The sequence below is a fragment of the Podarcis tiliguerta genome, assembly GCF_965153285.1.
Source record: "Podarcis tiliguerta genome assembly, chromosome: 10".
Taxonomy (NCBI): Eukaryota; Metazoa; Chordata; class Lepidosauria; order Squamata; family Lacertidae; genus Podarcis; species Podarcis tiliguerta.
In genome coordinates this window covers 37339899-37367511 of record NC_139543.1, presented here as the reverse complement: position 1 = coordinate 37367511, position 27613 = coordinate 37339899, and the positions used below count along the sequence as shown (strand labels likewise).

Sequence of the window (27613 nt, the reverse complement as noted above, 5' to 3'; positions counted from 1 at the left end):
AGCCATACTGTACCTCAACTTAGTTAAGATGCAAATATATCATGCATCTTAGCTTATGCATTACATCCAGGATATGAGTTAAACAGTAATATCAAACAAACAATGGAATATTTATTCATTAGATAACCTGTTTCGTTCCACAGGAGTTGGTGAAAAAGCCATCTTTAGCTGTCCCAGCAAATAAACATTTAATTCGTCTGGCAGAGATGGAGCAAACTGTAGCAGAACAGGACAATTCCCTTGCATCCCTTCTGAACAAATTAAAGAAAACATCGTCCGAATTGCAGAAGCAAAAGCAGATTACTTTGGCAAAAATCAAGGAATTTGATAACATCAGGGTCCAGTAAGTGTAGATTAGAATTATACTTCATTCTGTAAATGATCTGCTGAGATCTTGAGAGCCGTCATGTTTCATTAATCTTTAGAAAACCTTGGCTAAAATATATAATATAAATAATCATAGAGGGAAGCATTCAGCTTAAACATAGAGCTCATTTTCATTATATAAAAATAATGGGTTATTTTTGTTTTCAGGAGTACTTCGTTATACACCTTTAGGCGCCAGGCAAAATGTTCCTTTTTAACCAGGCCTTTGGTTGACCTGATCAACATCCCATACCCTTTCAAAATGTGGCTCTTTGGCCGGGGTGGGGGGAGCATATTATTGGGTTATTGCTTTTATTTTATTTATACTGTGATCTTCTTATGTGAACTTCCCTGAGACCTCCGGGTATACAGTGGTATATAAATTCTAACAACAACAACAACAACATGAAAAGATCAGTTCATTGGGCAGTATCCAACTAATAGTTCTTCTTACACAAGCCCTTTTGGCTGAACTGTGCAGCTTCCTCCCCCCACCAGGCCCCCCAACCTGCTCTGGGGGAACCCCAGAACATATTTATGGACTGCATGGGGAGAAGAGAGGGAGAATAAGCTTCATTGCTTGGGCTAGTGGAACTGCTTTGTTGGATACCACCCTTTGGTTTTTATAGGATTTCATTAAAAGAATAAAATTGGTTGTAGTCCATATGGCCTGTAGTCCTATTTAGTTCAGCTGTGGAATAAGCATTATGTAGACAGTATCCCTTCCCTCCATAATTAACCTCCTGTCACTGGGGTTGTTATATACCGTATTTTTCGCCCTATAGGATGCACCGTCCCATAAGGCGCACCTAGTTTTTTGGGGGGGAAATAAAGGGAAAAAATTATTTTCCCCCCCCAGGCGCGGGGTTGGGGAAGCCCGAGCTTCCCCCGACCCCAGCCCCCAAACAGGCAGCTCTCTGCAAGCCGTGGGAGCCCAGTGCTGGCTCCCGCTGCTTGCGGAGAGGTCCGCGAAGCCTGGACGCGCTGAGCTCAGCGCGCGCAGGCTTCAGCATGCAGGCAACTCTCCGCCAGCAGCGGGAGCGCTCCCGCTGCTTACGGAGAGGTCCGCGAAGCCTGGACGCGCTGAGCTCAGCGCGCGCAGGCTTCAGCATGCAGGCAACTCTCCGCCAGCAGCGGGAGCGCTCCCGCTGCTTGCGGAGAGGTCCGTGAAGCCTGCATTCGCCCCATAGGACGCACACACATTTCCCCTTCATTTTTGGAGGGGAAAAAGTGCGTCCTATAGGGCGAAAAATACGGTAGTGTCTTTCCCCCAAATTAGATTTAGGTATACATGACTGGATTGTAACTACTTGCCTTCAAATTACTGGAAGGTTTGGTCAGTTGGAATCCATTCACTGGTCTCTACAGTCATCACAGAATCAATGTACAGTTGGGTGGAAAACCCATGACCTTCTAGATGTTGCTGGACAACAGTTCTCATTCTCCTTGGCCATTGGCTTCGCTGTATGGGGCTGATGGAAACGGAGTCCCACAAGATCTGAATGGCCACAGTTTTCTCATTTCTGGGTCACATGCATTAGATTCAGCTTTGATAAACCCCCATTCAAACATGAAACTTAACAAGCAGACATCTGGCAGAGCTCTCAGGATTTTTATGCGGTGGGTGATGGCATGGACTACCCTGATGATTCTCCTCCCAAGCATATGTTTTGAACAGTAGATATTTGAGCCACGAGGTGAAATAAAGTGAGGACATTTGTTTGTTAATGAGCTATGAAGAAAATAAATGAGAGAACACAGCTGACTTTGCTTATCACAAAGACAGTTTGACAGTGTGTTGCTCCTCTAGGCTGCTGTTGGGAATAATGTATAATTATAATCGAAACGATGCAATACTTCAGCCTAGTTAGTCCATCTGGAACTCGCTCAATTTTGCCAATGGATGTCATTATTATTTATTATTTTGCTCTGCTAGGCTGGAAGAGAAGCATGCAGCTGAAGTGAAAAAATTGAAAGATGAAGTGGATGAGCTAAGAAGTTTGTTGTCGCAGATGGAGAAAGAATTACTGAATGCAAAACTGGAGCTGGAGGCCCAAAGAGAAGCAAATAATAGAGCTCCAACAACTACAATGAAAAATCTAGTGGAACGGCTGAAGAATCAGCTAGCCTTAAAAGAGAAACAGCAGAAGGTAAGCATGGAAACTAGTAATTGGGTGGAAACCAGCTCATTTTCTCTAACAAACCAGAATTATTTCACCTTTTTTATTGTGAGCCTCTCTGGAGGGACCTACTCATTTTTCTTACATACAGTGTCTAGAATATTTTAGACACTTTTGTAAAATAAGAACAATAAAGAATTAATGGAGGGAACATTGGCTTTCATTCTATAACTTTTTGAATGCTGTGGGCTCAACTTCACTCCAAACACTTAACCAGTTGCTGGAAAGCACAGGAAGGGAGAATGTTCTTGTGCTCAAATCCTGCTTGTGGGTTTCCCACTGTGAGAACAGGATGCTGAACAATTATTATTATTATTATTATTATTTATTTGTAAACCCCACCCTCCAATCTGACTGGTTACTCCAACTAGATGGGCCACTGGTGTGAACCAGCATGGCTCTTCTTATTGCCTTATGTTAACTGCCACCAGAAATAATGGCAATATATTAAGCAAAGAGCTTGTTGAATATTAGGCTACTTTATTATTTAAACCTAATATTAACTCTATGTACTGTTAACCTTTTCCCACTTTGTGTCATAGACATATATCTTACTCCTGCCTTTTATCCCTGTTGGTTTTTTTTTTTTAAAAAAAATTGCTTGCTTTTTTCAGCTGTCCAGCAAAGCACCTAGGCATATAACTGCAAAATTTTGACCTAGATGTTATAAGTATTTGTGTTTATTGTTTTTCATCAAATTTTTAAGATTGATAAATATTTTTCAGGCTTTGAGTAAAGCACTTCTGGAGCTCCGAGCAGAAATGACAGCTGCTGCAGAACAACAGATTATTTCTGTAGCATCACAAAAAGAGGCACACATGAACGTTCAACAGATCGTTGACAAGCAAACAAAGGAACTGAGGGTGAGCAGGAAGTGAAGTCTTACCTATATTGGCCTGATGTGAAAGCAGAACACCAGAGGGGACAGATGTCACTGTGAGCATTACAGACACCAATGCGCTGCTCTATTTTCCAGTCCTCAAATAGTACTTTTGAGTGTTAACAGCCTCATGATGCACTTTCCCAGACACTGCTACTTAGCAGTTTCTGTTAATTTCACCACATTGTTTGTGGGCCTCCTGCACAAAATTGAATGAAACAGTGTTCCATATTACTGTGATCAAGGTACACTGCTAATGTGGCTCTATTCCACAAAAAAAACCAAACTTGTGCTTCCTTGAAACCTGGCACATGGATTGCAAGATGTATGGGATACTACCCATGGTTTTGCATGGTTTCTTCCCTAGAACAGTAAATGGATACATCATAATACTTTATTGGTGAAAAAATGGCTGAATTTAGGCTTGCAGTTCAGCAATTACTTACTATTTAGTAATAGGGCTGCTATGTGGTGAACCAAGTCCTTTTGCGTACATATATTTCTGGATTGTATCTCTAGCATTTCCACTAAAATTATTTCAGTTTGTAACTTTCCAAAAGACAGGTGCTGCCTAGAAGAATTGATCATACTGGGCTTGATGCACTAATGGCCCCAGCTTTTGATGTTGAATCCAGCAGTATAGAGTCTTAATGCAACTGAGTATTTGGTGTGGTTAAGAAAAAAGGGATCTCTCCTTTTAGAACTGTGTTTTTAGTAGGTGATATCTAAGATTAGTCACATTCAGAGTAAACAAATAGAGATCATTTGACTTGTATGTTGTTTTCAGTGGATCCGTTCTGGGTTTAATTGACCATGATATCACCCAATATTAGCAAAGATGTTTATTGTCTGAGATGGCATGCATTGTCATTCGTTTCTTTGTTCATTTTTCTTTGTTCATTGTTCATTTTTTGGCAGTCCTGAAATAATATATCATAAAAAAATATTTTCTTAGATTCAGTTAGAAGATTTAAATGACCAACTTTCAAAACTTAAAGATGCCCTCAAGCTAAGCAAAAATAAAGAGAATTCATTACTAGATGAGGTGGATGATTTAAATCATGAGCTTCAGAAAAAAGTTAAAGCCCACACTAAATTTCTAAGGGAGAAAGAAGAGATGGAAAAGGAAAATGAAGAACTGAAAAAGCGGATTAAAAGGCTAACCAATGCAATTCAGGTAAATATATTTTGAATTATAAAACAAAGAACATTGTTTTGGTAGTATACAAATAAATTGCATATTTCTTGAGTCACTGGTTGGCTGGTTTTGCACTGCAGCAAATCATCTGAACATTGTTTCGATTCTAATTGAGAATTTTTTACATTGCATATATATTTATCTGAGTTTGCAATATTTAAATGAATTGAATAAATAAAAACCTGGCAACTATGATTAAGTGCAAATCAGCCAACTTATCTATGTATTTGTGCTTGTGTCTGATTTAAATCTTAATTATAATCTTATTTATATACTTGAAGCATTAAACTTGGTTATTTGAATGAAGAATATTTGCATGTGTAGAACGCTTGCATTTTCCCTTAATGTGTGTGTGTCTGTGTGTGTGTAATATATATAATCATTTCTTAGAGCCAGTGCTTCTCTAATTAAGAGCATAATCCAGAAAAGACAGCCACTGTGTATTTTGCATTATTTCAATGGAGTTTGCATATCGCATCTGGTTGTGTAGTGGTGATACCTGCTAAAATGCTCCCAGTGTCCACAGTCATGATGCATGGCAATTAAAGTTAGTTTAAACTTTTCCCAATTTTTCAGGGAAAAGCTGATGACCAAAACCTGATAGAGGAACTTCAAAGAAAAATTAAGAAGTTGGAAAGTGAACTAGGAAAGAAGAGTGATGAGTCAGAAATGAAAACCCCAAGAGAGGACAAGGTATGAGAGATGCATGACTAAAATAAATATAGCTTACATCATTTCTCACTGTCATGTTGGGGTTTTGGGGGGGGAGGGGTTGCATTATAATGACTCCTTTGCTGTGTTATGAATGCAATACTTTGTGGGCAGGGTTGGGGTAGTGGTAGTCAAAGCTTTGTTTTAGCTCAGGGGTCAGCAACCTTTTTCAGCCGTGGGTCGGTCCACCATCCCTCAGCCCATGTGGTGGGCCAGACTATTTTTTTGGGGGGGGGGGGTAATGAACAAATTCCTATTTCCCAGATGCATTTTAAATAAAAGGACACTTTCTACTCATGTAAAAACACGTGATTCCCGGACCGTCTGTGGGCCGGATTGAGAAGGCAATTGGGCCACATCCAGCCCACGGGCCTTAGGTTGCCTACCCCTGTTTTAGATCATTGTTAATGCTAGGTTGTATGTGTGATGTGTTTTGTACTGTTTTGATATTGCAAGGCTTCTTGGGTAGGCTGTGCCCCCAAAGGCAGAATGCGAATGAATGAATGGTCAGATAGCATGATTGGTCCTGTCTGTCCAAAAAGGGATCTCGAATCCACAGTGAAGAGGATAGAAAAAGCAGCAGATCAAACATTTATGCGTGCATTTATTAAAGAAAAATAAGCAGACTTAAATATGGATGTTTTCACTCTTTAGAAATAAAATTGGAGAACTTTACATTTTTGTTTTTGGTCATTTTGCAGAGCTCTAAGGAAGAATTAATTAGATGGGAGGAAAGTAAGAAATGGCAGATGAAAATGGAAGGAATGAGGAACAAACTGAAAGAAAAGGAGAAGGAAGTAGAGTCCTTAGCCAAACAGTTAAACACAGTAAAGGAACTTTTTTCAAAGTAAGCTTACTTTAATTAACAAAACTCACAGCAATATGACATACCACTATTCATTGATCAAGGACATGGTGCTATAGTAGTGTATTGTATGTCTATAAGGCTGCAGACAGCACTTTCTCAAATGTAGTCCATTGGCACAGTTTTCTAGATCTCCTAATTGTAGGTACTCCTGGAAAAAACTTCCTCAAGCAGGGCTGCAATCCTGTACACATTTCCTGAGAGGGAATCTCATTCAACTGAGTAGGAATGATTTCTGAGTAGGCATGCATCAGATTAAGCAGACCAATTAATCTTCAAATGTTATTTTGTATGGAACCAAATGTACCATTATATTAATGAAAATCCATTGAATACTACAGGGCGGATAAAGAAAAAATTGCTTTGCAGAAGAAACTCAAGAGCTGTGGTGTTACTGTTGATCAGGTTGTAGGAGTACGAGCCTCTGAATCAGAGAGAGAGCTGGAAGAGCTACGAAAACGAAATATAGATTTGGAGAATGAGATTGTTCACCTAAAGTAAGAAATACTACAAAAAAAGTGAAATTAAGAGTGCTCTGTTTTTTGTGGTCTTTTCTAAATAGGCACTTTTGATTTATTATATTAAGTACATTTCAAGAGAGCACTGTTCCTGGAAGCTGAACATTTTAACCATTTTGAGGAATTAATACAAGCACGGCATTAAAAAATTACATTAGTTAGTTTTAATGTACACACAATGCTGGATCCTTGTTTGTTTTAACCATGGTTTTGTTCAAGAAGCAGACAGGCAAACAAGCCACAGCTTATTTTTCTAAAGCTTAGTTTGCTTTCCAGTTGTTCTTGCCTCATGACTGTAGCTTGGTGAGTGGTTGGGGTGAGTTGGCTCAACAAACCATGGTCAAGCACAGCTTTGGGGTTTGGGCGTTACTCCAAATCATTGTAACCCAATAACCAATTTGGCGTTACTCCAAATCATTGTAACCCAATAACTGTTCCTGGAAGCTGAACATTTTAACCATTTTGGTTAAACCAATTGTGGCTTCACAATATGGTTTGTTGGCAGAAACAAATATGGGTAAAGTAGTAAGCTGGGTTTAGATTTTCAGAAAAACCATACTTTAGCTGAACAGCTATGGGTTAGCTTTATGTTCAAATTAGGCAACTCTTGATATTTTAGAAAGGAATGCTGCTTTTTCACAAACAGGTATTTCTTAAAAGAGGATTAAAGTTTTCTGTGGCACCCTCTTATTAACAAGTTCAGTGCAGAAATATGTATTTTTAGGAGTTCTGACGAAATGATTAATCGTGGTTAATTGAAAATGGATGTGAAACCTTCTGATCAATTGTTCATGGTCATGTTGGAGGAGGAGAGGGGAATGGGTAGTGTACAAGTCCGAGAGTTATGCATGTAAAACTAAAGCATAGTTTAGCATTGCACCTGAACCAGATCAATATGTGTGTGGATAAATATATTTTATGTAATGCTGTAGGATAGCATGTGCATTATAGGAAAGCTGGTGCATATCTAATGCTACTCATCTTTACCCATGTTTAAGTAGAATAATTATAAAAATGTAAATCGTATGTCAAGTCATGCACTGGTTCTGCAATCTCACATGCTTTTTATGCAGGACACAGTATGCTGTCCCTCGAGATTCTGTTGTGGAAGATTTACACTTAAAAAACAGATACCTACAAGAAAAGCTTCTTGTATTGGAGAAACAACTTTCCAGAGACACTTTTTCAAGACCTTCGGTAGGTTAATCCATTCTTATTACTTGAATTATGCAACCATGTGTGTGTGTGTGTGTATACATTCAACTTGTAGCCTTTATTGTGTAAGCTGTCTTGTTTCTGTTCTTAATCTCAGCTGATGAGAATTTTAATGCCTGTGCAAGTGCTGCAGAAACCGGGTACTTAAAGCTTTGTAATTCTGAACACCAATGGGTCTGTACCTGGTTGTTTTGTAATGGTAGCATTGTAGTAACATTAGGAGAACCTTCAGATTTTATATTTCAAGGACTGCAGTGAGAAGATTGAAGCACCAATGCCTGTCTTGAGAGGTGATGAGAAAGCATATAAGGTCCTGTAATGGGGGAAGAATTACTGCCTGAGCAGGCTTAGATAAAAATGGAATTTCAATTCCATCTCCACTAGAGAGATACACTGAACTTAGTAACATCTAAATGCCCCCACTTAAAGGTATGAACTTAGTGGAAGTGAAAAATGCAAATTCAGAGTAAGGCACATTTTAGGGAAAGGATATAAAATCAGTGTATCCTTATGTTATGATGCAAGCACATATTATGCAGTTTTAACCTTGCTATTTCAAGAACTAGAAAAGAGCACTAAACGATCAGGGGTTGGACCCAACTCGCATCTTAAGAAAGGTTAAAATGTTTGGGGCTTTTAAGTTCAAAAAGAAGGCTAAAGAGAGTATGATACTGATTTTAAAAACTTGTTAACGTTATGAAAAAAATAAATTAGGAAAATTTTATCTTCCTTCATAATGTTATAATTCAAGGTTGTACAGTTAAATTGCTGATGTGGCAGTGTATTCAAGAAAGACAAAAGAAAATATTTCTTCAAGCAACTTGTGGTCTGCTTATAGTAGTCATTACTGCAATACAGTGATAATTGCTAGCTTGGATAATTTGAAAAATAATTAGACAAACTCAAAGGTCTGTTTAGTGGCTCTTTTGTTACGACTAAATGGAACCTTCAGTCTCCAGAGGCATCAGAGTATTAGATGCGGGGACAAATAGTGAAGTACCTACCAAGAGCATCTGACTGGTTAAAAACAGAAAGTTGAACTAGATGGGCCACAAAGTTCTGTTAGATTTAAGGACAGGAAAAGAAATTCCTTTTTTTATTTGAATATGGCAGCTTAGTTTAGAGACAAGTGGAAGCAGAGGATGAATTAAGCTTTAGAGAACTGAAACCAGATAAAATTGATGTACTGAACGAGTTCACATCATCCTGATTTGCATCTTGTTTCTTGTTGCAGTTAAGCTATATTCCGATTAAGTTACATTAATGTGAATAGGTGTCATCCTTCCTTTACTATCTACTACTTTTCTTTCTATGCAACATTACCTCTTTCTTCTGTATCAGAGTTCTCCATGTGAGACAGCTGCATTGGCTAATACTTCTCTAACTACTAACAAATTCACTAAGCACAATCATCTGAAACACCTGCCTAAGAGGACTCTGTTAGGCAACACCAAGTCAAGACACCAAGCTTTTGATGATATGACTAACATAGATGATGATGGGGACAATGAGGGGACACATATTACAGAGGAATCCCATCAGGCTGCCAAAGGTGTTGCTGTCAATGGCATTCCAGAACAGCACTTTGAAAATGGGGGAAATCAAGTGGATTCAGAGGCAGCATCAGAAGGTAAAAAGAGCAGCTCTCCAAAAACGAGTTCCATTGAAGAGAATGCAGAACAGAAAAATGCTTCTGCTGAAGAAGAGAAAATTGACCAAGAATGTGAAATAACCAAAGGAGAAACAGAAGAAACTTGCAAGCATTCTAGTGGCAGTGGTGATGGTGATGGTGATGAAGATGAAGGTGGTGAAGATGAACAAGAAAAAGCAACAGGGCATGAATCTTGTCCTGACGGAAAGAGCTCCATTCAGCCTAACTTGGAGGAAGCTGCTAATCAGCCCAGCGATTCCGATACAGAAGTTGAAAAAAATAATGATGAGATCATAGTAGAAGATGCCTGTGAGAGCCATCAAACTGAGCAAGAGAGGGCTGACCTGATTCCAGAGTTTTGTGAAGTTCCTCAGGTTTGCCAAAAACAAGAACTCCCTGCTTTTCCCCTTTACCAATCCTTTGTGTAGCTGATCCTGCTTGAAGTATGTCATGTAGTGTGACCAGAAACCCCATTTCCTAGTTTAACCTACAGCACCATCATAGTAACTATCCACACCTGAGGCTTTTTGCTCTAGAATACAAGGGCATAGGATGAAATAGGCTGCCACAACATCCAGGACGGTGAATGAAATGTAAAAAATTGTACTAAAATATGAGCTTGTACTTCTACAACAGAAACATTCCAGCATATATCCTGAGCATTGTTTATGGTTCATTGTGAATGTGTCTTGTTGCTGTTGCTTGTTCAAGCCCTATATGTTCAGTCATAGAATTGTAGAGTTGGAAAAGGGGCCCCTCATGTGATTAGTCACAGGGGGGGGGGGAGTCGGAAGGGGCCCAAATATCTAGCCTTGATATCTCTGCTGCATCCCTGCCACCTGCCTTACCACCTTCCATGCGTTGCATGTGCACCCAAATAGGGCTTGAATTTATTTGCTATTTGTGCATATAATACTACAAGTAGTTATTTGCCACCCTGAGCAGCATATTAACATACAGTTCTGTGCATAGTGGCTAGTTGTACAAAGTAGATAATATTTTCACAACAGAACCATGGCAGGTGTTGCAGTGAGTTGAGCTCAAATCAAATATTACTGTTAAATTCTGGTTGAATTCAGTGGAACAGTACTCACAGAATTATCAAGTGACTAGGACCCAGGATTCAATAATGCATCATGTGTGTGTGACAGCTGCTGTTAGTTCTGCTCACTGCGAATGTTCTTGGAAATGGCTTCTAGTCCATTTCAAAACACAATTCAAACTGCTAGTCCCTTTAAAGACTTAGCAGTGAGCAACATTTCTTTTTGACACGTGTTGTATCAGACACCATATATCAGTGACCAACCCAAAGACAAAAATGTTATGGGTAAACTGATCAGGCATTTACCAGAATGTTACAATTGCATTGCTATTTGTCAAGCGAAACAATGCAAATATTCAGCATTTTGACACTAATCTTTCTCCTTTTCTGCTTGCTAAGACATCAGGATTAGGATCAGATGATCAGTATCAAAAAGAGCAAGAGCTTCAAAAGGAGAACCTAATGCTATCATCTGAAAATATGGAATTACGATTCCAGCTGGAACAGGCTAACAAAGACTTGCCAAGATTAAAGGTATATTTTTTACATGCAGTGTGTTGACTTGTGCCATGGAATGCCAATGTATACTTTGGGGTTCATGAGTCCTTTCATTATGAATCATTAATATAAGTCACATATATAACCTTCATTTACCCCAAACAGAAAAATTCATTAGATAATAATGGTTCTGATCAATTATTTTCAGTGTAAACTGCATAATCTTTAGAGTATAGTTTTCAGCTGGGTAAAACTATTTTATTCTCTTTAGAACCAAGTAGCCGATTTAAAGGAAATGTGTGAGCTCCTGAAACGAGAGAAGGCAGAAGCTGAGCGGAAGCTAGGCAATGTCAGAGGGGTATGTATTAAACATTGTGGAGCTTGAATTTTAAGAACAAGTGTAAAACAAATATTTTGTTTCCTTTTTCCTAAATCATACTTATTTTATAGCTATTAACTATTCACACAAAAAACAATATGAAATGTTTAACTTTGGGAGTCACATACGCCTCTGCTTCAAAGAATGTTGAGTCCCGGGATTAAAGTGAGCTATTTTAGAGAACAAAATGCCACTGTGGCAACTGAAAGGGAAATTTCCAAGTAAGTAAAAAGGGAATGCAATTATCTGCACTTTTTTGGGCATGTGACTCTGGATGAATGAGTTTCAGGGCTAGAACTTTCAAGCCAAGTGTTGAGTTATCTTGATTGCATTAAGATTATAGGGAACGTTTGGCTTTTGCATGACCAAGTTTATCATAGATAGAGGTGGTCCTGCAAAAACACCATTCCAGCTTGCCAACCCTTGATAACTAATGTTTCAGAAAAAGCTAAATATTCTGTGAGAACTAAATGAAAATGAACTGGTGCAGTCTGTTAACTCTGGAGTTCTTTGACATGAAAATGACAAATACTTCTTTGTTGTATAGTCTGGAAGAAGTGGGAAAACTATTCCAGAATTAGAGAAAACAATTGGTTTGATGAAAAAGGTTGTGGAGAGAGTTCAGAGAGAAAACGAAGAGCTTAAGAAAGCACCTGGAGTAGTCTCCAATGAAAAACTGGCCAGCCTTGAACAAGAAAATGAATATTTAAAGGTAACATATTCCCTTTCGAAAGCCGTATGATTTTGTGTGTTAATATAAAAATTAAATGTATATAAGATCCATGGAAAGCTCAATGTAGGATTCTATTTTAAACTTATTGGTGATTTTTAAAGAATTACACACAGCTGTCTATAAATTGGTGCGAGTTTTTTTCATATACTTAAATGGGCACAGTGCTTTTTTCCAGTTTGTAGCAATATCAACATGACAGATAACCAATACCCTTTTTTATTTATTTCTGAATTAAGTCTGAAATGGAAAAACTAAAAGTTCACCTTGGAGGGGAATTGAGTATGCGCTATGAACTGAAAACTAAAGGCACAGAAAAGATAATTGCTGAAAATGAGAGAATCCGGAAGGAGCTGAAAAAGGTACATCTGTGAAAACGTTGATATCATGAAGTATTCTTATTATCATTCAGTTCTTCTCTCAAACGACAAAGGCCTTCTAGCTTAGAATATCTAATATAGCTTTCTTAAAATTCCTTGTTACAATGGATCCTTTGGGGCATAAAAACCCTGGCATGTTAAAGCATAGTACAGTGGTGCCTCACAAGACGAAAAGAATCCGTTCCGCGAGTCTTTTCGTCTTGCGGTTTTTTCGTCTTGCGAAGCAAGCCCATTGACGGATTAGCGCTATTAGCGCTATTGACAATTTAAGGGCTAAAAACAGCTTTTTAAGGCTTAGGGGATTAGCGGTTTTGCTGCTAAAATGCTTTTAGCAGCTTAGCGCTTCAGGAAAAGGGGGTTTGGAGCGGGGGAAAAAAATTCAAAATTTTTCGTCATTTTTCGTCTTGCTAAGCAAGCCCATATGGAAATTCGTCTTGCGAAGCGCCTCTGCAAACGGAAAATCCTTTCGTCTTGCAGGTTTTCCATCTTGCGAGGCACCACTGTATATAGCAAGTAGGAATTAACACTCTCCTTTTGCCCTTCCCTTGCACAACAGCTTCCACACTTGTTTTATTCAGAGCACAGTTCTTCATTACACCTGAAACAAGCTAATATGTTTTTGTATTTATGGTTGAATGAAATATGGTTTCTGAGATCTAGGTCTGTAAGCATGTATTAAAACAGTTTCTCATTTCGGATATAATGAACAACTCCTTTGAATTGAAGGGTGCTTAAGCTGACATAAGGTATAGGTGTAACCTTTCTTGAAAAATTCCATCTGAACCAGTTCAATGCATGCAATATTCTGGGGGGATTTTTGTTGGTCAATAGGAAGCAGAGAATTCAGAGAAGCTGCGGATTGCAAAGAATAATCTTGAGATAATAAATGAGAAATTGACTGCAGAACTGGAAGAGACCATAAGGAAGTTAAGCTTGGCAGAAAGCAGAAACCTGCAGCTTGAGGGAGCTGATGGCAAGGGTGGGAAATCCATTGTGATAACAAGGTAAGAACTTAAAAGATTAATTGGATAGCTTTGCTTGTCTATTTTCCTCATTGTTGCCAATAAATGAGACTTATTTTCAGAATAATAAAAAAATTGTACATATCCAGTATATGATCCTGAGTCATGTATACAGTATACTTATTTAGTCAGTCATACATAATCAAGTTAGGAAAGTGTATAAATGCTGTTTGGGACAGTTGCTGATTGTTGTTAGACTAATGTGAATAATATAGTGTGCAATAGGAGTGAGTTAATTTCAGGTTGCTTTTATTTTTATTAAGTGTCTCTGTGGTCCATTCACACGTCACACATTTGTTAAAAGAGCACATACTTTGGGACTTTTTGATAGTTAAATTATCCTTAATTTGCACTCCAGTTAAGGAGTATAATAAACGCCTTGGCTATATCAAAGGCTCTGCCTAGTCCAGGATACTTTGCAAGATTCCCAGCAACTAACAGGCATCAAGTGGTCCATAGAAAATGGTGTGCTCATGAATACTCACCATCATATAGATTTCTTCTCATATTGTAGGTATTTTCTTTGAACTTTGAGCAACAATGTTGGAAAGAGAGAAAGTATCCTTTTTTTAAAAAAAGCCACCATCACCAAATTGATAAAGCATCATACTGGTTTCATATTTACTGAAGAGAAATGGCTAAAAAATTGCCCACCCTCCTTATTTATATCTTCTCCCACTTGTGAATTTCATCAGTTGTTTCTGCTTTGTATATTAATGGAAAAATAAATGCACGTTGTGCAAGTTCCTTAATGCAAAATTTGTAAAGTGTGGTGCCTTAATATAATTTGTAGAAAAGCAAGGCTTGACATATAAAACATCTTTCCCATGCTGTTTTGTAAAACGATCCCTCTTTGCTGCACTCCCTTGATATAGCAGCCTAAGGTTTTATTCCAACGTCTAGAAACAATGTTTTGAACAGATCTTAATTTTCTCCTTCAGAATGTACGAAAATAAGATGAAAGAAATGGAAGCTGATATTGCCAAAAAAACTCAAGCCATTAGTGATCTTAAACAGGCATTACGAAAATCCACAGAGAGTGAAGAAAAAAATGAGAAATATATTGAAATCTTAAAAGAAAAGGTAAGTAAACATGATTCTGGGTGTAATTTGCCAATCATCTTTAATTTATATTTTATTTGCAAAATTTTAATACACAATCTACCTTTTGTTTAGGATGCTGTACTTTCCTCTCCTCATCTAGAGGAAAGGCCTTGCATTTGGAATAGCACCATCTTCTGTTTGTGTCACATCTTCTGGCATTACAAAGAACAGGGTTGTTTTTTGAGGGTCCCTTATAGTTTTATTTTCAGCAGGCTTTTTAATTCATTACTCTTTACCTTTTTCTTTCCTTTGGAGTCAGGCATGCACTACCTGTTCTTGTCCACACACCACACTCCCACCCCAACCCCAGATAGCACAGGAGCTGAACTTTGTCTTCTGGGTTCTTTGCTCTGCTACAGGCAATCTGGCAAGGACCTAGAAATTTCTTATGTTAAAATAAAAGTATTTTTTTTCCTTCTATGTAAAGGTTGAACTTCTCAAATACTTTCCTGAGGGTGCCAAAACAGAGCAAGGGCTTGCCAAAGAACTTCAGCTTCTCAGGTAAAGCAAAGAAAAGCTTGTTTCTTCTACAGATCTACATGGAAAAATATTGAGGACTATTTAGATCTTTGTCCTGTTTTATGCGGTTGCAGATTAACCAATGATCGTTTGGAAAAGGAAAAGGCAGAGTTAGCTTACCAGGTGGAGAGTTCTCGAAAACAGACTGAAGTTAAGGAAGATGGTGGCTTTGCAGCTGGTAACGTTTAAAATACTACAGATCAAACCTACCAAAGACTTAAATATAAAGAAGCTTCACTCACACAACAGGGCTGTCTAGCCTTCTGAAAAGCTACTTCCTAGAATCACTCAAGCAGGGAAGGTTTTGGACTTTTGACTAATAGGTTTTTGGCTGTGAAGTAAATTACAGTAAGCAGTATCTAAGTTTTTGTAGAACCATTCTCCCAGAATATCCACTTTTTGTCACAAAGCAACTCAGGTGAAGCTCTACAAAACCTGGGACTCCCCGGTTTTATTTAATGATAAAACTCGAATTGTCATGTAAGGACTTTATTTACTCACCTGGCAGGACCAATGAAACGGCTTCATTTACTCCACTTGTATTGGAAACTTTACATTTATTGAGGGAAATCACATTAGCTTTAGAATATTACGTTTCAGGAAAATGAGAACAGAACACTGGAAAGTAGTGGTAGTTTTTACTGTACTCTGAGGTTATACAGCTGTTGCACATAAGGCTGTTAACTGGCATCTAAAACCTATGAGTATTATCTACATGTATGAAAAAAAGTAGGCCAAACTGCCTGTGGTACAAGCCTAGTAAACACATGAGCAGTTAGACTATTTGTCTGAAGATGCCTGAACAATATGCTTATGTAGATAATGTAAAGGTGACTCCCTATTTACGTGGGGGTTCCGCTCCTGGGCCCCGCATGCACACATGAAGTCGTGTAAAATGGAAGCACCCTGGAGAGGAGTCCTCAGCCAAGGCCTGCTGTCCCTTACGCTCACAGGAGTCACAGCAGGCACAGCTGACATGTATGGGACAGCAGCACTTGGCTAACCAGATGCTCCCCATTTCTGGGTACCACTTCCAGGTGCCTTGCACCGCATGCAAATCAAAGGTGCGTAAATGAGGAGCTGCCTGTAAATGCTTGCAGTAAATTATTAACTTTGTAGCAGTAGAGAACAGACTTTCTAGCTCATTTGTAACTTTTGAGGAATCTTCATCACACACATACATATGGAAAATCTTCCATTTGAATCCCTAGGGAAAGATGGAAACTATAAACTACTGGCAGAGGTAACAAGCCTCAAGACACAGTTGAAAACCTCCGATTTAGAACAGCAGCGACTTCATGTAAGTCTTGTAAATATTCCAATTTCTTCCAGATAAGTATGTTTATTGAGAAGATTTTCAGAATGTTTTAGCTATCATTACCCACAATTTGAGGCAAGCTATTAACAGTCATTCCTTGCTAGATATTTCACCTGCCACTCACAGGTTGCCTCTTTCCTATCAAGTTTTTCAAGACAGGTGAAATTTCCCCATATTGGATTGTAGATTCCCAAAGGTAAGATACTAAACAGCGTAGGCACAAGCCAGCAGCACCAGAGATTTTTAACCTAATTCTGTGGAAAAAATAGTGAAACGGTCCCAAGTGCAAAGCTTTGGGGATTTGAGAGTAGATCTAGCAAGAAGTAAGACTATGAAGTTCCAGCAAGCAGAGAAAATGGTAAAGCAAACCCAGAGCTTGTCTATAGGAGCTAAGGCAAGGCTCTCTCCCACAGATACATTTCTGTATTTCTACAGTCCTACCTAGCAAAGTGAAGAGAAACGACCCACCTGAAGATTCACTCCTCTACTACAATGAAAAGTTGCATCCATGTTCTTAAACTCGGAGCATGAGCTAGCCAGACTTCTGGGTCCCATTGATTTTAGTGGGCATTCTTACATCCCCACTAGAATCTCTGGGATTTAAAAGTACTTAACTTTGGCTGGATTGTGCCCATTATGTTTATGGCCTACATTTTACATCAAAGCCCCAAGCGAAAGATGAAACAATGCACATGTAGCTGAGATGAAATTGTTAGGATTTAATGTGTAAGGATTTATTGTGTGAAATTTTTGCTGTTCCTCATTAGGAAGAAGTCAGAAAGCTGAAAAATGAACTGGACCACTTTGATCCATCCTTTTTTGAAGAAATTGAGGATCTAAAATACAACTATAATGAAGAAGTTAAAAAAAATATTCTCTTGGAAGAGAAATTGAAAACACTTTCTGAACAATTTGGTGTTCGGGTGGATATTCCAGCCAGAGTTTCTATTGATTAAATGAAAAAGTACAGAATGTTTTTAAAGAAGACCTGAGACTTGGCACAGAAAAGAAACAAGAACATTCTTATGTCAGGGGTCAAACAAGCTTTTTTTTATACTTTCTCAGAAATTGTTTCAGCTCTTGCCAAAGCAAGCATCTCCATGAGCTACTGCTTGTTTTCACTTCTGCAAACACAGAAGCAAAAGTAAGGACTAAAGGTATAGTACTATTATACTGTTGTTTTTTGTGCTAATTTATTATATAGTCAGTATTATATTTTTATAGATCTTACATTGATGTGCTTGCAGTGAAGGTATAAAACTGAATGCAGTTTAGAAATTATTTATTTTTCTACATTTGTTCATTACTAGTGTATTATTCAAACAGTTTAATGCTTATTTACCCTAAAACTGATAGTTCAGAAATATGGGCTTTATCTAATAAAATATATACAAACTTGCTAAACAAGTTTACTTCTCATTTTTTGCATTCCATTAGTATGACTGAATTTTAGTTTCATTATCAGAAGCGACTTTACGTAAAGCTGCCCTGACATCATTTAAGCAAACAATGTACAGTAGTATTGTAACATATGCATTTCAAAAGAAATGTATTAATTTAAACATTTTAAAACAAATGCCAGTGGCTTCTCAAACACTGTATTCCATGACATATACACACGTATCTTACTTTTATTACTCATAAGGTATATATGTTGCTCCTTTGAAAATGCATGGAAGCAATGAAATCACTACATGTATGTATTTTTGAGGAAACAGCAATGAATTTGCACACAGTAACTCTTCAGAATTGATTTAATGCACACAAGTATTTTTTGCTACAATATTTGTAGCAGAGTATAAAATATAAACAGAAAGCCACCCCGAGGCTACTCAATTGACCCTAAGTTAGTGAAGAATAATGTTCTACTCCTCAAAAGTTTGACAGTAAAGCATTCTGTTAAAAAAAAGCCTTTTGGAAATTTTTCTTTCACTTTATAGTTTGATCTGTTGCAAAATTTAAATGCGCTTTTCAGTTATATGTTGCTAGAAGAAATTCACCCATACAAACTAGTCATTACCACAACTGAATGTACAGACTATACAATAATTTAAAACAAAAAGCAGATTTCAGGTACGTAACCATCACTTCAATAGGTATGTTTCCCACACAATAATAATAAAAAAAATCGCTCAAAAGTTTATATATTTTTATTTGTGGCTTGTCTGCTACATAATAAGCAGCAGTATTTGTTATATATACATGTACACATTGAGCCATGTATTGCCTAAATACTATTTACATTGCATTTCAACAATAGAAACCTTTTTATATAAAAATTGGTCACAGATTACTTACTATATCTCTGAGACTATTGAATCTTTGTCCCTCCAATTTTGAAAAATAATGGAAAAGTGTCTTTGGCTCAAAATTATAGTCGTATTTGGCACCACTAAAGGTGATAACAACTGGCTGAGAAATCAAATGAGGGTCCGCAATTGGCCAGCACAAGCCAAGATGATGCCGATGGAGCTATGAAGAAAAGAAAAACAATTACATTACTAACTGCACTAAGTACCAGATCAGAGTTTGAAACAATTGCACAGACACATTTTAATACTCTTCTTGATGATTGAAGGCTTCATCCTTTCCTACTTGTGTTTGAAACAGCTACTCCATTCTTCTCTCCAAAATTACATTACAAGCATACAATAGAAGATACAAATTGCACCAAATCAAAACTGACATCTGGAAATGACTCTGGAGGCTTAATTTTTCATTCTCATGGCTTTCTTCTAAAATAAACAGCCAAATAGATTGAATGATGAGCAAACACCAAGATATTATATGCATTCACTTGTGTATATTTGCATGTTCTATGCAACTTTTTCTGTAAGCATTGGTATGTTGAAATGCATTCATGTATAATGTGAAAGTGCTTTTAGGGAATTAAATGTTCTAGATAGCATAATTTGGTGTTTTTTTACTAAGTTTTCAATTGCAGCTGAAAATCCATTTTCTCCTCTTGCACAATTTTTTAAAAATCAACTTGGCAGCATGTTGAAGCTACTGAACTAAAGGCCTTTCATTCGCAGATAAAATCAAGATGTTGGTTATTCAATAAATCTTTCAGAATTACCTTAATTAAGTTTCCATCAGCACAATGCCATACAATTCCTTCAATTTTCCCTTCTTTGCTTTCATCAAACCAAGACAATATGTCATCATGATTCAGTGGAGGGGCATTTTTTATTTGAAATGTTCCATGTGGTACGAGAAAGTGGATAGGATGTTTCTTGTCTCCTAAGCCTATTTAAAAGATTATTAAACAAATACAATCAACTATTTTATTGTATTGCAGAAGTTCCCAAGTCCCACCTTTATTTCCTAATCATCAGTGATGCTCTCTTGGGCTTTTGCTTTTATAGCTCCATGCTACTTGTAGACGTTTTCCAAATATTTTGTTTCTAGAGTCTGAGCAATTCAGCTAAAGACAGACAGGAATCCTTCTGTTTGCTGCAGCTCAGCCGACCACTGCCCTAGGGCTTTATCAACATAATGCTTTTATTTGTTATTTGTTTAGTTGTAAACACTTAAAGCAAGCTGCATATTAATATGTTTGTTTGCAAAAGGTTTTGCTGTGTATTGTAATTCTTAAAAGATTGTGTTTGTAATAATGGTACACAGTGTTTATTACCAGTGCCTGATATAAAGCTCTTAGAAAAATATAATACAAGATATGCTTACCATATGGATTTGCATTAATGCTCGTTCCAATAAGCTCCAGAGTTTGTTCTGAGAGATCTGATAAGGGCACTAGACTAATTTCCAGAACACCAGGTTCCTCAGTGTGATTCTTCAGAATGAGCGCTAGTTCAAATTCATAGTCAACAACAGAGGTATGCCAACAATATTGTTTGCTGTTTTGTTCCACTGGCACCCAGCCTGTAAAAAAACAAAAGCAATATTTCCCCCCTATTTAGGTTGGCTTCATTGTTTATAAAAATATTACAGGTGATATGAACATTAAAATTGCTCAAATATGAAAAATCAATGGTTAAAAAATAATCTCTAATCGGACACTGAGGTCTTGCATATATCCAAATGTATATTGCTCACTAGGGAATGCCTCCAACAATTCTGTCTTAATATTGCACTTCAGTGTGATCTGGAGAATCCATGTTATTCAAATCAGCCCTGTCATGATATTTCACCCTTAGTCCTTCAATAATATAGTGAAGGTAAGCAAGATATTTAAAGCTACCTGAACAAGAAATAGGCTATACAAGGACTAATTCACCATGCAAGTATGACTTTTGACATGGTAATTCCCAACTTACTTGTTTACAATACTTATAGGCCACCCTAGAACAAATTTATCTGGGTGGCTTGTTTTTCAGTTATAATTGTTGAATGAGTAAATTAATAAATTATTACATAAAGTATTCAAGATCTCTAAATGACTAAAGTTTGGAACAGATTTTTCTGGTGTTATGTTTTTCTACCTGGAATATGTCCATTTTCATCAGGAAAAGGTTTTCCATTGCAGTACTCTATTTCCTTTGTTGGAATCCAGCATTCAGGGACAGGCTTGAAGTCATCTTCAATATTCCAAGTAAATCCTGGAAGCAAGAATATGAAATACACTTGTTATCTATCTTCTGAAGAAGTATTAACACAATTCATCCTAAGACAAACAAAACTGGCAATAGCAATTGATTACATGGATTTTATATGGACTGCTCTGTTAAGAGTATTATCAAGGATATTAAAATGCTGATTCTGCATTTGTATGTATAATTATTTTTCTTATACCCCACCCATCTGACTAGCTTATCCCAATCACTCTGGATGACTTCCAGCAAAAATGCAGGAAAAGCAGCAGCAGCATCATACATTAAAAGCTTCCCCAAACAGGGCTGCCTTCAGATGTCTACAAAAAATTATACAGTTGTTTAACTCTTTGACATCTGGCAGGAGGTACATGCAATGTACATGGCAGGTGTGACTACCAAAAAGTCCACCTGTGTGGTTCCTTGTTGAAGGCCCTCAGAACTGACTTCCATGTCTGGGCTGAATGATGAGCATGGAGATACTCCTTCAGGTATACAGAGCTGAAGTCTTGTAGGGCTTTAAATGTCAACACCAACACTCTGAATTGTGCTTGGAAATGTACTGGGAGCTAATGTAGATCCTTTAGGACCGGCATTATATGGTCCTGGTGGCCGCTCCCAGTCACCAGTCTAGCTGCTGCATTCTGGATTAATTGTAGCTTCCAAGTCACCTTTTAAAGGCAGCCCCACCCATTTAGAAGCATTTACTTTTTGAACCTTCCTACATTCCTCCTAAAAATGTTGATATTCCAGTCAACAAGAAGAAAGGAGCACATGCACATGGTGGCAAATCAACAGAGACTTGAGGAAATGGAACACCACCAACTTCACCCTCTCGGACAAAATAGCCATGATAAAATGATCACCCTCCTAAAACTAATTATTCCAAACCTGGATTCCCCCAGCCAAACTCTAAAACTGGCAGAAAAAACTACCCTCGTTTATTTTCTCATACAAAAAGCAAAGAATAAGCCTCAAATACCTGTGCCTCCCCACCTCAGAAGGAGGATGGGCAATCCCCAAAACAGAATCATATTACATCGCCAACCAAGTACGCCACATAATCCAGTATATTCTAGAAGACGAGACGAAACAATGGGTCCACTTAAAGAAACCATCCCCACAACAGCATCCCCATTTCTCCAAAACAAACTAAAGAAAATCTCCACAACACCGAACAGTCCATGCTTAAAGCATGGAATAGAAAAGTAGGCAAACTATCCCCACTAACCCCCCTGGGCTATCACCCACTATTCCAACATGCAGCACAAAACCTCCAGATAAAAACCAGGCTAGCCGAAGGCCAACACTGTCTAAAAGACTTCTACAACAACAGCAAACCCATACCAACACAAGAAATACAAGACAAACTAGGGGACACCCAAATAGCTTGGCTAACACATCATCAACTACATGCCTTCTTAAACAATCCAACAGTAGAATCAGCAGCCACTAGGCCCTTGACCACCTTCAAAAACCTCCTCCTGACAGCAGAGGGACACAGTAAAGGGATGGTATCCACAATATATAATGTACTGCTCCAAAATCTCACAACCCCCCTTGATGCAATCAAAGAACAATGGGAGCATGACATAGGCTATGAAATAAGCCCCACACAATGGTGGAGAATGTGGTCTAAACCTCCCTTTAAGTCCATATCAGCCAAAAAAGGGAACTCACTCTGAAACTCATCTACAGGTGGTACTTAACACCACAGAAACTGGCACGGATATGCCCAGAAACCTCACCAAGATGTTGGAGAGGCTGCACCTTCACAGCCACATACCTCCAGATGTAGTGGGAATGCCCTAAAATCCAACCCTTCTGGACAGCAGTCCTACAAGAGATATGCAAAATAGCTAAACAGGTATTAGAACTCACCCCAGAATTGGCCCTACTGAACATCTTCCAAGATTATAATGAGCACTCACATTATATAGTTCATAACCCACCCACTCTCAGCAGCCAGAAGCCTCATAGTTAGACACTGAAGGGAATTTTCAAGAGTAAAAATGAACCAATGGTATCAAATTGTATGGGAAACGACCTTGCTAGAAAAGCTAACCAATAAATTGAAATTGACACAGGGACAAATAGGACGACTTCACCCCAGTATGGCTCCCCTTTATCAGCCCAACAAGACAACAAGAAGAATCTACTGACAGCATATAAATCTATCTGCTTTACCTGACCCAACAAGTCCCCCCCAATGCAAACAAACCCCACTGCAGCCAACCAGCTACACCCTGCCCCCCCAATACATCTCACTACCAAGGAAATGTAATAAACAAATAGAAAGAAAACCTACCCAGTTGACATTGACACAAAACCCCACACGTACACTATACAAAAGAATATAAGCCTCACCACCCCACTCCTCCTCTTGCTCCTCAACCTTATACTGTACTCAACACTAATGTCTCACAACAAACGTAACTGATTTGTAAGAAAGACAATCCAACCAAAAGAGATAACACATGTACTTTTGTAAACCAATAAAATCTTTAAAATACTGTATTTTTCGCCCCATAGGACGCACCAGCCCATAGGATGCACCTAGTTTTTTGGGGGGGAAATAAAGAAAAAAAAATTAATTTCCCCTCCAGGTGCGGGGTTGGGGCAGGGGAAGTCCGAGCTTCCCCCGACCCCAGCCCCCAGAACAGGCTGCTATCCACTAGCCGTGGGAGAGCCGTGCGGCTCTCCCACGGCTAGCGGAGCGCTGCGCGAAGCCCGAAGCTTGGGGCATGCTGAGCTCAGCGCTCCCCAAGCTTCTGGGTGCCGGCAAGATCTCCACTAGCCGTGGGAGAGCTGAGTCTCCCACGGCTAGCGGATAGCTTCCTGAAGCCTGGAGAGCGAGAGGGGTCGGTACGCACCGACCCCTCTCGCTCTCCAGGCTTCAGCGAAAGCCTGCATTTGCCCCATAGGACGCGCACACATTTCCCCTTCATTTTTGGAGGGGAAAAAGTGCGTCCTATAGGGCGAAAGATACGGTAAATAAATAAGCTCTTGATTACCAAAAAACCCTCCAGCTACCAACCTTTTGAGTCGCCTGCTGAGTGCACAAAACGTTTAAACCTTTTCTCAGCTTGCTTGTTTGGTTTTCTATCCAACCGGGCCCAAAGGTATGGCTGCCCTATAGTGAACAAAATGGCATCAAAATTTATCATGAAGTTCCTTACAACAAACAAACAAAAATCTAGACAACTCCAAAAGTAGTGAATATTGCTTTTAACTCTGGCATGGAGCAGCTTCTCGTATAAGCTCTTACAACAGTCTTGGAAGTAAACCCACAAGAGTTATGAATCTACACAAATTTCTGCTGGCCTACTAGAGGGATAGTAGCCCCGTGGTTCCACGCTAGCCTAGAGGAAGGAAACTTACAAAAGCGTCTAGAGAAAGCACGGGGCCCAGATGCCTGCAAGTGAGAGTCATGTGTAGGGGGAGAAGAGAACAGCCAGTCCCTTTTGCCAATCAATATGTGGTGAGGAAGACCTTGCTCACTCAATTGGGGGGAGGGGGGAGGAAACACTACAGAGAAATGGAAGGAGGCAACTAAGCCAATTGCCCAAGGTCTGGCTTGCCCAAGGTGGCTACAGTGACATCAGCCTATCACTGTTCTTATTGGTGAAGAAAGTGTGGGCTGATGTACTCATCTCCATCACCCTGGGCAAATGAAGGAGAATGTCCTACCTACCTACCTTTCAGCCTCTGACCATTGACAGGAGCCCAACACTTTCCTTAGCCATGAATTCAGTATGGATAAATCCCATTAAATTATGTACAGCATATTTTCACTATAAAAAGGACTACTTAACAGAGCTCTTTCACATTACCTTTGTGTGTAGTTATGTAGCAGCAAGTTCCATCCACCTTTTCAGTTGGGATCGCACTGTATATATCTGCATCTAATGCCTTTGGATTAATTGTTTCGGTGGCCAGCACTTTAAAAGGCTAAGGAGAAAATAGGTGTCAAAGTATTTCGGAAGTATAACTTTTTTCAAGGCAAGAATTCGCTCTCCATCCCCATCCCCACCCAAACCCAGCAACCGTCCTTCTTAATAACATTGATTCCAAGATACTGTACAGCCATCATTTCTATGTTGTAAACCGCCCTGTGATATTTAGATGAAGAGCGGTATATAAATTTCATAAGTAATGATAACAACATCGATTCACAGGATGAAATGTAGACTCTCCGTTTCCTACTGAATTTCAAAGTCATTTTGAGAGGGTTCTCCATTTTGAAGGAATCAAGCCTAGGGTTACAGAATCTTAAAAGCTACTATATCCATGGCAACGAAGATTCCATGCATCATTTATCATGGGAACAACAGTTGCTCTCAAGGCTTCAGTTTGAAATTAGAAGCCGCATCACCAACAAAATAATGGTACGTAGCTATGTTTATTACTTTGAAATCACAGGGATAATCACATTAAAAGTTGGCTACACTATGAAAATCCAACTTGTAATGTAACCTTTTCTTCCATCAAACTTAAGCAGAGAAAGAGTGAGATGTATTCTGATGGTTTGAGGTTACTGCTGTTTCTTAGCATCTGAATACAGAAAAGTTATTAAGGAACTTGCTCAGTGCATTATAATGGTTCAGCCTGAATGCGAAAATATACCCGAGAGGGGAAAGCGGGGAGGGATCTTCACCTTCACAAGTATTCAGCCCACTCCAGCTACTGATGGCACTTAATGTAAATGACAAACGGAGAGCACTTACTTGAGCAGCAGGTGCAAAAATAAAGAAAGATACACCTGCTGCGTTAAATGAGACTCACATATTCCAAGGGAGGGGTGGTGGTGCTGATGTTGTGTGCAGGCCTAGAAATACTGTATGGGATTTCTGAAAGAGGAGATGCAAGAGGGATGGGTGGATTTTTTTGGAGGGGGGGGAGGGAGGCTAAGCCAAGCTAAGTCTTGGCCCAAATATGATGCCCAACTAACTAATGACCCACCCTAGCAAGGGCCAGGAAGCAGAGAAGGGTGCCCCAAAACGTCCTCAAAACAATTCAGGGCCATTTCGCTCCTGCAGACATTCCTACAAGGAAAGGTGCACGCAGGTAAAGTGCCCTTGTATGCGAAGCACAGGCTGCAGGGTCTTTAATAATAAATAATAATAATAATAATAGCCGCCTCACGTGGGATGAAAACACGAGGCGAGGCGATCAAGAAGGCAGTCGGGGAAGAAGCGCCTTCCTTTCCCAGCTGCCGACCCTCCTCCCCCGCCGTCCCCGCGCTGGCTTCTTCTTCCCCGCCGCCGGCTTTCCCCCGGCGGACGCGGGGCTCGCTCTGCCTTCCCCGCCGCATACCTGGCGCTCCCTCTTGGCCGAGGGCTCCTCCTTCACCTGGGTCACGAACAGGCAGGCCACCTTCTGCTGCACCGAGCCCAGGCGGCTCATGGTGGTCCCTCCGGCCTCGGAGCAGGCGCCGGCCCGCCCGCGCGCGACGCCGGTGATTAGCAGCAGTAGGCCTAGAGGCTGCCTCCCCCCGGCGGCGACCGGAGCAGCAGGCGTAGCTAGGCCCGGCTGAAAGGGGTGCCGGGAAATGTAGTCCGGGAGGGAAGCTGAGGGACTCGTTCTCCCGTGACGTCAGCGCAGAGGGGCTGGTCGGGCCGCTCGCTCGTCCCTAATAAAGAGAGCGCAGCTTTTGCATATGACAGCCTTGAAGAGTTAGAAATGATTGTGCTTGGAAATAAGACAGTACATCTCCCCCTAGCGGGGAAAAGTACAAGTAACAAGCACCCAGGTGCTCCCTGTTGATGGCAAACTTTTTCCACTTCGTTTGTTAGTATTTATACTCCGCCTTTCACCCCCGACGGGACTCAAGGCGGCTGGCAGTGAAAAAGAGGAGCCGCTCAAAAGAAAGAAGAAGCCAAGTTGATAGAATTAAAGCTGTATACATATATACTTTAAAAATGGATTTGGAAATCTCCAGCAATGCATTCAGATAGAGGACTGTCCTTGAACAATGTTTCAGATGGAGCGCCGTCTTTTGAGGGCACTGGCAACACACACGTTTTAGATACATTGCTTAATTACCAAAGTGGTGTGTGGTTATTCAGGAAGGAAATATACATCTCCAGAGTTTATACCATTTCACAGGCTAAATCTGTGCACTCGCTGGATGTTTATCCCTGCAGCTGCTGTTTGGTAATGTAGTTACATCTAAATGGGCAATTTAGTTCATTTTCTATAGCATGTGTCCAGCGGTTAGCTTCCATAACTCTGAAAAAGTTTCTGTGTTTCATAGACAAGTCTTTAGGTGATTTCCCTTTGTGTGGGGAAACGATGGCTAGTCTTTAAAATCAAATGTAAGGGTTGTAGAGAAATGTATGTTCACAAGTTACTATTACAAATGTTCTATTAGATATGTAGCCTGTTCAGCAGAAGTGTTTTGCTTCTCTATTATTATTCTATGAGCTGTCATAAAAACAAGCGTGCCCTTTCTCCATGTCAAGCAATAGACTGAATTAGATCA

General features: G+C 39.4%; 3 protein-coding genes and 1 long non-coding RNA gene across 16 annotated transcripts in view; 2 read left to right on the top strand and 2 right to left on the bottom strand.

Moving 5' to 3' along the window:
- The window catches only part of CEP290 (centrosomal protein 290), a 46494-nt gene extending 28514 nt beyond the window's left edge, over window positions 1-17980 (top strand). For all 10 annotated transcript variants that reach the window (XM_083400906.1, XM_083400910.1, XM_083400909.1 and 7 more), the window contains 18 exons: window positions 144-343; window positions 2303-2516; window positions 3272-3409; window positions 4382-4603; window positions 5201-5317; window positions 6037-6182; window positions 6542-6697; window positions 7792-7915; window positions 11026-11160; window positions 11396-11482; window positions 12051-12215; window positions 12473-12595; window positions 13445-13617; window positions 14577-14718; window positions 15167-15240; window positions 15333-15436; window positions 16470-16558; window positions 17344-17980. In XM_083400906.1, the coding sequence (XP_083257032.1) occupies window positions 144-343; window positions 2303-2516; window positions 3272-3409; window positions 4382-4603; window positions 5201-5317; window positions 6037-6182; window positions 6542-6697; window positions 7792-7915; window positions 11026-11160; window positions 11396-11482; window positions 12051-12215; window positions 12473-12595; window positions 13445-13617; window positions 14577-14718; window positions 15167-15240; window positions 15333-15436; window positions 16470-16558; window positions 17344-17532 (2598 nt within the window). In that variant the 3' untranslated portion in view covers window positions 17533-17980. The remainder of the gene's footprint in view (window positions 1-143; window positions 344-2302; window positions 2517-3271; window positions 3410-4381; window positions 4604-5200; window positions 5318-6036; window positions 6183-6541; window positions 6698-7791; window positions 7916-11025; window positions 11161-11395; window positions 11483-12050; window positions 12216-12472; window positions 12596-13444; window positions 13618-14576; window positions 14719-15166; window positions 15241-15332; window positions 15437-16469; window positions 16559-17343) is intronic.
- LOC310658717 lies at window positions 304-15160 on the bottom strand. Its single transcript, XR_014502448.1, has 3 exons — window positions 14801-15160; window positions 3433-4346; window positions 304-435 (listed from the first exon to the last, which is right to left on the bottom strand). It is a non-coding gene; the product is annotated as an uncharacterized lncRNA (long non-coding RNA).
- Window positions 17981-18470: 490 nt separating the features above from the next.
- RLIG1 (RNA 5'-phosphate and 3'-OH ligase 1) lies at window positions 18471-26659 on the bottom strand. Its single transcript, XM_083400999.1, has 7 exons — window positions 26446-26659; window positions 24963-25080; window positions 24167-24262; window positions 21022-21138; window positions 20264-20461; window positions 19656-19825; window positions 18471-19048 (listed from the first exon to the last, which is right to left on the bottom strand). The coding sequence occupies exons 1-7, from the start codon at window positions 26533-26535 to the stop codon at window positions 18860-18862; spliced, it is 978 nt and encodes a 325-aa protein (XP_083257125.1). The 5' UTR covers window positions 26536-26659; the 3' UTR covers window positions 18471-18859.
- LOC310658687 (uncharacterized protein C12orf50 homolog) overlaps window positions 25405-27613 on the top strand; it is a 21470-nt gene continuing 19261 nt past the window's right edge. Inside the window, exon 1 of one of the 4 annotated variants that reach the window (XM_083400983.1) lies at window positions 25405-25517. The gene's annotated coding sequence lies outside the window, so the exon portion shown is untranslated. The remainder of the gene's footprint in view (window positions 25518-27613) is intronic. The other 3 variants (XM_083400981.1, XM_083400985.1, XM_083400984.1) reach the window with 3 other exon arrangements.